General features: G+C 35.8%; 1 protein-coding gene across 1 annotated transcript in view; it reads left to right on the top strand.

The window, feature by feature from the left end:
• Positions 1-9,532, top strand: part of LOC123527852 (cytochrome P450 4F12-like) — a 40,631-nt gene extending 31,099 nt beyond the window's left edge. Inside the window, exons 10-12 of the mRNA XM_053523634.1 lie at positions 5,143-5,424; positions 5,699-5,764; positions 6,202-9,532. Coding sequence (XP_053379609.1) covers positions 5,143-5,424; positions 5,699-5,764; positions 6,202-6,304 — 451 coding nt within the window. The 3' untranslated portion in view covers positions 6,305-9,532. The remainder of the gene's footprint in view (positions 1-5,142; positions 5,425-5,698; positions 5,765-6,201) is intronic.
• Positions 9,533-11,519: the final 1,987 nt, after the last annotated feature.

The following is an 11,519-nucleotide window of genomic DNA, read 5'->3' on the forward strand; positions in this document are numbered from 1 at the left end:
ATTCTGGGTCAAGTGGTTCTCAAGTTACTGACCGGAAATGGTATTCAATGTTCAGGCCCCTGTGACCTTGACCTTTCACAGAGTGACCCCAAAATCGTTAGGGGTCATCTACTCTGCATGACCAATCATCCTATTAAGTTTCAACATTCTGGGTCAAGTGGTTCTCAAGTTACTGACCGGAAATGGTTTTCAATGTTCAGGCCCCTGTGACCTTGACCTTAAATGGAGTGACCCCAAAATCAATAGAGGTCATCTACTCTTTATGACCAATCATCCTATGAAGTTTCAACATTCTGGGTCAAGTGGTTCTCTAGTTATTGATCGGAAATGGTTTTCCATGTTCAGGCCCCTGTGACCTTGACCTTTGACGGAGTGACCCCAAAATCAATAGGGGTCATCTACTGTTCATGACCAATCATCCTATGAAGTTTCAACATTCTGGGTCAAGTGGTTCTCTAGTTATTGATCGGAAATGGTTTTCAATGTTCAGGCCCCTGTGACCTTGACCTTTGACGGAGTGACCCCAAAAACAATAGGGGTCGTCTACTCCAGCAGCCCTACAACCCTATGAAGTTTGAAGGTTCTAGGTCAAATGGTTCTCCAGTTATTGCTCGGAAATGAAGTGTGACGTACGGACGGACGGACGGACGGACAGGGCAAAAACAATATGTCTCCTGGGGGAGACATAATAAGTCTATGCTGACTCTAGCTGGACAAAAATAATATTCAGAGTGGTATACAGAAAATTTGAATTTTTGTTATTTTGTGAGACAGAATATTTATTACTTATTATATCTTTGCATTATATTCAATGAAAGACAGAAAAAGGTGGAAAATATGTGGCAACTAGTGGAAATTGGCTGTACTAGCTGAATCTGAAAAGATCATTTTTAAATGTGTCTGCAGTGTATTATTTCTGCATGAGTGAAAGTTGGTTAAAGATAAGATTAATGATAGATCAAGTTACAAGCTCCCACACAAGTGTGTAGAAACAATCCCAGGTGGAATTTGGGTCAGTTAAGATTTATATATGCAGGCAAACATCAGGTCAGATGCAAAGAAATAGTTCTTGCCTTTTCTCTTCATTAATTGAAAAAAAAGAAGTGTTTATAAAAAGGATGTTTTTACAATAGCTTTTCAACTTAAGGACATGACACCTTCTTTAGCTGACCAAGAAAGTGTATGTGTGGAATCAATTTATCTGTGTAGTAATACCAAATTTTGAAATCTGGCATTTGATGAGTCAGCCAGGGAGAAAATGGAAACACATTGTGAGAGGTAACAATATTATACCGTTTATTTTTTTTTTAATTATTACTGTCTTTAACATTGTCTTAATTACTTACTCTTAACAAATACTTGAATTTGAAACAACATTTACCAAACTGCTTTAAATTAAAATCAACAGATCTCCTTTTATGTCTTAGGAAGTTTGGCAGATGGATAAATCACAGATATATTTTCTGGAATATAGCTCAATCATGTTTATAACACTGCTTGTAAAATTGTATCATTTTGTAATTACATTTGTATTTACATTATTGATTAGCACTTAGGATACAATATGTACTTTAAACTGTTCATACCAGGTTCCTTCTGTGAAAAAAGTGCAACTTTGTGACATGATATGCCTTCCTGACTGTATATACCTGAGCAGCATACAGCTTATTACTGCATAAAAGAAACATATCAGGATAATTTTGAATCAGGTAAATATTATATGTTTTTATAAAAGCTAATGTTTAAATAACCCTTAATTTTTAAAGAAATACACTAATTAATAGAATTTCCTGGCATATATATATGATAAATATTAATTATAAATGTGATGAAAAACCCAAGTGCTACTATTACCTTTTGCCAAAGGCGGAGGGATATTATTTTTGGCGTTGTCCTTTCTTTTTTATCTGTCCGTCAGATTAACTGAAAATGCTTGTAATTGGAAAAATATTTTTATAGCTTTGTCTACAGAATCACTAAACCTCATGTAATTATTATAAGCTCATTAACACTGCTTAACACTGCTCAATTATTTACCCAGTAAAAGAAGTATTTCCCCTTGATTTGGTAAAAAATGGGGATTTTTCCTGTATCTATTGATGGAACTTCATGAAACTTTATAAAAATGTAGATCACTACAGGACAGCATTGCATGTGCAATTTCCATCAGGATCACTTCAGTAACTAGAGTTATTGCCCTTTAAATGTTTTTAAATCCATAAATTCTTACATAACAAGTAATCCATTGATAAATATTCATGAAATTTGACACAAGGTGTAAATCACCTTAGAGCAATGGTGCTTCCACATCTTTCATCAATTCTCAAGTTCTTGTTATTGATTCAAGATGCATATATTTCCACAAAACAATATAACTGTTTGAGTGAATAGAATTTTTTCTACAATGTAGGTTTTGATGAAACTTCTCACAGTTATAATAAAGATGTTGCATATTACTGTGAAATCGTTTTTATTCGTGTAGGACGAATTTTCGCGTATATCGTGCTAGAACGGATGCGTGAATTTAAGACTGCGCTGTTATTATTTTTCAATTTATTTTTTCATTTATAAATTGAAAATGTGCGAATTAAAGCCCGCACGAAAGTCCTTTTTACGCTTGCGTGAAATTTCATGCCAGCGAATTTAAATGATTTCACAGTATTTTACATAGATTAAGTTTGACAATGTAGAGTTTTTTGTTATGTCAGTGAGTTAGTTTAGTCTTTCGATTTCATATATTTCCTAGAGGAAATTTACAAATTTTCTGCAAAATTATTCAGAATGTTAGAAAAATATATCTATTAATAGATGTATGGTTTGCTGTTACAGATTGTGTGCTGGAAAAATGGCCTTACATCCAAAGGAGTGAAATTTGGAGAGTCATTTGCCATCTACTTAAGCCATCCTGGAATATGAAGAAATAAGACTGCATTGACAACATCCTGATCCTCGTGTTCAGATCTTTTGTGATTTCTTGTGAAGGGTCTTTGATTTTTCATAAAAATAAAAAAATTTATTAATATAATATGATTTTTGCTTATTACTTAGTTTTTTTCCGTTTCAGCAGGTGTAGCCGATTTCCACTAGTTGCCACGTATTTTCCTACTATTGCCAGCTATTTGGTGGCATTTAGTGGAAAATAGGACTGCCACCATAGTGGCATTTTGGTGAAATTTTGTCCGCTTACTGCCACCTGTTAGGTGGCGATTGGTGGAAGTAAGTGGCGTTTAGTGGAAAATAGATTTTACACCATAATGGTGGCATTTTAGTGGTAATTTGTCTAAATACTCCACTTACTGCCACCATGAAGGTGGCCATTGGTGTAATTAAATGGCAAACAAATTTTCCACCATAATGGTGGCATAATGGTGTAAAACTGTCTAAATACTCCACTTATTGCCACCTAAAGGTGTACACAAGTGGAAAGAGGTGGAATTTAGTGGAAAACGGGTTTACCACTGTCCTGTTCATTTTTTCACCATTTTGGTGGCATTTTAGGTGGCATTTTGGTGGAAAATTGTCTAAATACTCCACCATTGAAAAGGGTGGCATTATAGTGGCAATTCTAGGGACGGGTATGGTCACTGATACAGCTGTAGTAAGCTTTACACTTACGTGTCTGCCTTGCTCACAGGAAACATATTTTCAAGAAAACATGTGTATTACTTCTTGTAAATTTGTCCCTATTTAAGGTATAGCCTGCATAATGGTGAATATTTTCAAATGTTCGAAACAGTGTTTCAGCAACATCCTATATCCAGTGATTTTACTCTGCCGTTTTTTTTATAAAATTCAATTTTGCATAATTTATGGTATTTCCTCAAGCTCAAGTAGAGACAAATTTCAAAGTGATAGCCACTGTCCAAAACGTTTGCAGAGAATTTATTATATTCATTAATTTTGAAGAAAGAAAACGTCAAACTATTGGTAAACAATTATAAAACTTAACAGTCAATATCATGTTTTGTGGGGAGCATCAAGTAAAAGGATTTAATGAGACAGAATTCTCAAACTCCTACTTTGACAAATTAAGGTCGAGTCCTGTGGGACTGTTCTAATTTTACTCAGTTTATTCAAAAATATACTTAGGGCAGAAGTAAAATCTGCCTACATTTCTTCCACAATATGTAATCTAAACAGTAAAGACAAAATAGAGAACTTTTCCCGCATGTAACTCTGTATTTTTAAAGATGTCTAACTCGATACTAATGTATATGAAATTGGTAGGGAAGTTGTTATGGTTTCTAACTTTGAATCAGTTGCCTTTCACCACCAAGCTTTAAAAACACAAGGGCCTTTCTGCTTTGTTTAGTAGGGAGTGTGCATATCTACAAATATTGGGTCATGAGTTCAATCCTTGGGCGCGGCATATTTTTTCCATGACAATTTGATAGATATTGCTGTTACCTAACTGATATAGTATTGAAAAAACGGCTTAAACACAAAACAAACAAATAAAACATACAAGGATAAAAGTCCAACAAAGGTCACATCCAAACACATCCAAAGAATGCAACCCGTCCATACAGCACACCACATGAAAATAAGAGATCAGTGGGTATTTCTATCATTTTTAGCTCAACTGAGCATGAAGTGCTCAAAGGTGGGCGTTTGTGATCACGCTGTGTCCGTACATTTATGACCATATCTTAATTAAACTTGGTCAAAATGTTAATCTTGATGATTTATAGGTCAAGTTCAAATCTGGGTCAGGTGGGGTCAAAAACTAGGTCACTAGGTCAAATCAAAGGAAAAGCCTACACTGTAGAGGCCACATTTAAGACTTTATCTTATGAAACTTAGTCAGAATGTTAAAGTTGATGATCTTTAGGTCAAGTTCCAATCTGGGTCATGTCGGGTCAAAAACTAGGTCATGGGTTCAGATCAAATGAAAAGCTAGTTAACACTGGAGGCCACATTTATGACCGTATCTTAATGAAACTTGGTCAGAATGTTAATCTTGATGATCTTTAGGTCAGTAGGTCAGGTGAGCGATACAGGGCCGTCATGGCCCTCTTGTAAAAAATGAATTGGTTTTGATTTATCTGTTATTTTGGGTGCTGTTATGATGTTGTTCAATGGTCTTTGTTGCATTTGTCCAAATTTAGACCAGAAACTGTACATGTATTTTATGCTCATCAGGAAGGACCTGTCAAGGTTAGACTATCTGACTCAGTGTATAAAGGAAGGATTGCGCCTCCATGGTTCTGTTCCCGTCATACAACGTCAGGTGACTGAGGATATAAAGTTAGAAGGTTACCATATACCTTCGGGTACCAACATACTTCTAGATATTTACAATCTGCACCACAACCCTTCTGTGTGGGGAGAGGACAGAAATGAGTTCAGACCAGACCGGTTCTCCCCGGAAGAAGTGAAGAATATGGATCCTTTTGCTTTTCTTCCATTTAGTGCAGGACAAAGGTACGTTAACTTAAGGTATTATATTAAGACTGTGGACACTTTCGTTGCATGTTTGTGATGTATGGATTATGTGCTAAAGAGTAAATCTTGTAACTTGGAATCAAATTAAAAGATTTTTTCTCAAATGTTCACCTTATCCTGCAAAGTATCTGGGAAGTCATTGCACAATGAACAGACAAATCATGCCAGATAATTGTTTCTTATGCTTATTTGACTTTTTGAGGCGTGTTTCGATATACCTTGTTACTAGGTAATTCTTTTCTTGTTATTTCAGGAATTGTATTGGCCAGAACTTTGCCATGAATGAGATAAAAGTTACGATTTCTCGACTGATACATAGGTATGTAGTGCTATGTATTGTTTGTGCAATCTTTAAGGTTACTTTTTATTTGTATGAATCGTAAAAGAGAACAGATTTTAAAATTTGATATACAAACTAGAGAATAAGCTCCCATGTGTTACTTTTCAATACGCATTTACGTATGCATGCATGTGCTAAAACCATGTATCAGTATCATGTAGAAATAAACATGATTAAGTAATTGAATAGATTAGTCAAAAGTCTGCTTCATATGCAAAGGAGTTTATATTAAAATGTCTGGTGTTTAACAGTGTAAATATAATATAAGTTAGTGTAGACATACAGTTACAAAATCTGGACATTTCTTATTTGCTGGCATTGACACTGTATTGTTAAGTAAATATTCCATAAGGTATATAAATAATTCTATTCAGCTGGAACAAGGCATTTTGGTGCTTCTATTTTTCTATATTCAGATACACGTTTACATGTAAACCTGGACATGTTGTGAAGCGACGTCTTTCTGTCGTAATGAGAACAGAGGATGGAATTTGGCTTAAAGCGCAAAGAAGAAAGTGAGTGGTCATAACAAGTTATGATGAAAAAATGGTGATTGTGACTTGATGCCTTTGTGATTTATTGAAAAAAGTGTATGGTTTAAGGTCATGGCACGACCATGTTATGTGATGGAATGTTAATTGTCGATAATCGTTTCGTTATTAATTGTTTTGTCACAGGCACGAGAATTGGGTTTAGGATGAAAATATAATTTTTAACTCACCTGTCACGTAGTGACAATGTGAGCTTTTGCGATCGCACATCGTCCGTCCGCCTGCAGTTTCCTGTGAACATGATAGAGACTACATTTTACGATCGATTTTAATCAAACTTGCACACAACTTGTATTGGCAAAATATCTCATTCCTCTCGAAAACTGGCCAGATCCCTTCATGGGGGTTCCAGAGTTATGGCCTCTTTAAGGCCCAAAATTTGCTATTTTGGCTTTTGCAGCCATATGGAGACTTCATTCATGGTTTGATTTGATACAAACTTGCAAAATAACTTTAACAACAATAGATCTTGAATTCCATAATGAATCTGTCAGATCCAATCATAGGTTCCGGAGTTACGGCCCTTGATTGACCCCTGAAAGAGCCAAAATTTGTTAATTTTTACTTTGTGTACACAATAGAATTGACATTTTACATTCGATTTTAACCACACTTACACACAACTTCAGGCACAATAAGATCTTGGTTCTTTTTGAAAACCGGCTAGATTCCATCATGGGTTCTAGAGTTTTAAATTTTCCTTTTTGGCCCTTTCAGCTATAAACTTTAAGAGGTTTTATTTATGCTTTGATTGGATGATCTAAATGGCCAAGTTCGAAACTGGGTCATGTGGGGTCAAAAACTAGGTCATCTGCTCAAATCAAAGGAAAAGCTTGTTAACTAGATGCCATATTTATGTTCCTATCTTCATGAAACTTGGTTAGAATGTTTATCTTGATGATTCCTATGCCAGATTCAGAACTGGGTGATATGGGATCAAAAACCAGGTCACCCTTTCAAATCAAAGGAAAAGCTTGTTAACACTCTTGAGGCCACATTTATGACCCGTTCTTCATGGAACTTTGCCAGAATGTTTATCTTGTTGATTCCTAGGCCAACCCCAAAATGGATAATATAGGGTCAAAAACTAGGTCATCCGCTCAAATCAAAGGAATAGCTTGTTAACACTAGAGGCCATAATTTACTATCCTATCTTCTTGAAACTTAGTAAGAATGTTTATCTTGATGATTCTTAGGCAAAGTTCGAAACTGGGTCATGTGGGGTCAAAAACTAGGTCACCACTCAAAGGAAAAGCTTGTTAGCACTGTAGAGGCCACATAATAAAAACATTTATTATATACCTACATGTATATAAATTCTGTAAAAAATCGGCTTGTATTTCACAATTAAATATGAACAAACACAAAATTTCCGTATTGTACCTTTTAAATTCCGTATTGTACCTTCCGTATTGTATGCTGCCGGACTATTTTCATTAATATGCATGACCCGACACATTTCTATAAATGGCGCACATAAAAACTTAACTAAGTTCCATTTCATATCGATAAACATTGAAGATTTCTTTCAAGAACAAAACAAGAATCAAAATGGTAAAGGTATATAATAAAAGGGTCATTATAACAGTAGCTAGATCTGGGACTTTGTATTCGGCTCTCGTGGATTTTGCAAGGTCGGATCACACTCGGCGCTTGCGCGCCTCGTGAGATCTGGTCTGGCAAAATCCGCTCAAGCCGAATACTGCATCCCAGTTCAAGCTACTGTTATAATAACCCTATTTTATGACTCTATCTTCATGAAACTTGACCAGAATGTTCATCTTGATGATTCGTAGGCCAAGTTTAACAGGTGAGTGATATAGAGTCATCATCACCCTCTTGTTTATCAGTCTGGTCATATTTATTTTCATCCCAAGTCCGATATTTGTGCTTGCATGTTTTGTTTGTTTATATTACATGTATTTGTTGATAGCTTTATATTGTTTTACACTGCTTTGCATATATGTGAGTGGTTGATTTATTAAGTATTTCATAATATAAACACAGTATCAATTAGTTGGTTGATATGCTTGTTTAGCTCACCTGAGCCAAAGCTTTTTTGATCGCTCAATGTCCGTCGTGCATCGTCCCTCCGTCAACATTTTTCTAAAAAAATCTTGAAAACCACTGGGCAGAATTACACCAAACTTCACAGGAATGATCCTTGGGTAGCCCCCTTTCAAAATTATTCAAAGAATTTAATTCCATGCAGAACTTTGGTTGCCAACCAAAAGGAAAAATATTAAAAGTCTTCTTGTCCAAAACCGCAAGGTGTAGAACCTTGATATTTGGCATTTGACATGTTCTTATGGTCCTCTATCAAGATGATTCAAATTGTGCCCCAGGGGTCACAAGTTTTACATAGACTTTTATAGTAAAAACTTCAAAAATCTTCTTGTCTAAATCAACAAGACCTAGGCCTTTGATATTTTGTATGTAGCATTGCCTTGTGGTCCTCTACCAAAATTGTTCAAATTATGCCCCTGGGGTGAACAGAGGCCCTGTCCCGGGGGGTTTGAAGTTTTACATAGAATCATATGGAAAAAAAACTTTAAAAATCTTCTTGCCTGAAACTGCAAGGCCTGGGCTTTTGGTATTAAGTATGTTGCCTTTCCTAGTGTTTCAAAATTTTTCAAATTATATCCCTGGGGTGAAAAGAGGCCCTGCCCTGGGGGTACCAAGTTTAAGATAGACTTATATAGGAAAAAAAGATCTTCTTGTCTGAAAGTTCAAGGCCTAGGCCTTTGATATTTGGTTTGTAGCACTGCCTGGAGGATCTCTAAAATGTTTGTTCAAATTATGCCCCTGGGGTAAAATACTTCAAAAATTATCAGATCATATTTCCTAGACTGTTTGATTATAATTACCCCCTGACCCCAAACGATAAGGGACCATTTGACTATGACCTTGACCTACTGACCTACTTTCCGATCTTAAAACTGACTTTCAGTTACCATGAATATGAACCTACTGTCTTGATAATTTATCTTCAGCTTCCCTTTGAAACATGTAGCTCATATTACTCAGGTGAGTGATCCAGGGTCATCATGACGTTCTTGTCTATATTATAGTCATTACTAAGTACAGGTATTAATTAAAGAGTTTCTATATTTTTGTTATGTGTTAACTTTACAAATGTTGCAAGCAGTTGTTAATAACTATGCAATTGTATAACAAATTACATTTATTTATTGGATGTGTTATTTATTTCTATACTTTATAGAATTCATTTTTAAAGCTTTTTTCCCCCTGGATATTTTTTTGTTTTGATCCATTTTTAGCTTGACTATACGAAGTATGGAGGGCTGTCCTACTCGACCTGATGTCTGCATCCTTCTGCATCCGCACCTTGGTTAAAGTTTGATACACTTTCTTTTTATATTTGTAATTACTTGATGGATTTGTTTCAAACTAAAAGTAGTTGTTCCACATCATCTACAGCATCACATGACACTAGGCCCATAACTCTGGTACCAATTTTTAATGAATTATCTCCCATTTACCTAGAATTTCAGGTTAAAGTTTTGATGCACTTTCACTCTGTCTCAGTTATTACTAAATGGATTTTGTTTAAACTTATAATAGTTGTTTAACGTCATCATTCATGACACAAGGGCCATAAACTTGCACCAGTATTTCATGAATTATTCCCCCTTTTTACTTAAAGAGTTCCAAGTTAAAATTTTCATTCACTTTCACTCTATCTCAGTTATCACTAAACGGATTTGATTCAAAAGTACGAGTGTAGAACACCTCACTCCTCAGAAACCCCCATCCAACCCCCTGATCTCCGGCTGCGGTCACCAGCTCTTTTACAACCACTTTGGATATAACTGGAGAAAAAATCTTAAGTAGGATCGTTTCCGCCTTTGTCAATTTTAGCATGAGGGTCTTTTTAGGTGTGTATGTGAAGGTAGGGACTACAGCAAATGGGATTTATCTGTTACCCACCTGAAAATCATTAGTTTTAATTTTTTAAATCCATGAAAGGAAATGAATTGTCAACTTCAAACTACGCTTAATTAAATAGAGGATACTTTTTTTATTTCATCGAATAAGCTTCGAAAATAGTATCCTCGCGAATGGCGAAGCCACGAGTGAGAATACTATTTTGGAAGCTCGCAGTCAATGAAATAAAACTACATTTTATACAAAAAACAAACAAATTTTCTTTTTATTTTATGCTTTTCCGCAACAATAAGACAAATAAATTGGCACTTTTCATCTTGTTCGATTAAATGTTTCCCACTGTACGGACCAAAGCACAAGTGATCAAATACCAATACGCAAATAAATATATGCCAAAAATATATCGGCAACAAAGATACTTGCTAGGAATATTTCCCACCAAAACCCATGATTAATTCATCTCTTTTTATATGGTTGTGTAGGACTTGAGTTTAGTTTTTATTCGTTTTCGAATAGTCATAATTATGTCTCCCCACTGTCCGTCCGTCCGTCCGGCTGTACGTCACACTTGATTTCTGGGCAATAACTGGAGAGCCATTTGACCTAGAACCTTCAAACTTAATAGGATGGTAGGGCTTATGGATAGACGGCTGCTATTGTTTTTGGGGTCACTCCATCGAAGGTCAAGGTCACAGGGGCCTGAACATGGAAAACCATTTCCGACCAATAACTTGAGAACCACTTGACCAAGAACGTTGGGACTTCATAGGATGACTGGACATGCAGAGTAGATGACCCCTATTGTTTTTGGGGTCACTTTGTTAAGGTCAAGGTCACAGGGGCCGGAACATGGAAAACCATTTCCGGTCAATAACATGAAAACCTTTTGACCCAGATTGTTGAAACTTCATAGGATGGTTGGATATGCAGAGTAGATGACCCCGTATGATTTTGTGGTCACTCTATTAAAGGTCAAGGTCACAGCGGACAGAACATGGAAAACCATTTTCGGTCAATAATTTGAGAACTGTTTGACCTAGAACCTTCAAACTTCATAGTACTTACAGTGTAGATGATCCCTAATGTTTTTTAGGTCACTCAATCAAAGGTCAATGTCACAGAGGGCTGAACATAGAAAACACTTTCCAATAAATAAGATGAGAACCACTTGACCCAGAATGTTGAAACTTAATAGGATGATTGGCCATGCAGAGTAGATGACCCCTATTGATTTTTGGGTTACTGTGTTAAAGGTCAAGGTCACAGGGACTTGA

Source organism: Mercenaria mercenaria, chromosome 14 (assembly GCF_021730395.1).
Source record: "Mercenaria mercenaria strain notata chromosome 14, MADL_Memer_1, whole genome shotgun sequence".
Taxonomy (NCBI): Eukaryota; Metazoa; Mollusca; class Bivalvia; order Venerida; family Veneridae; genus Mercenaria; species Mercenaria mercenaria.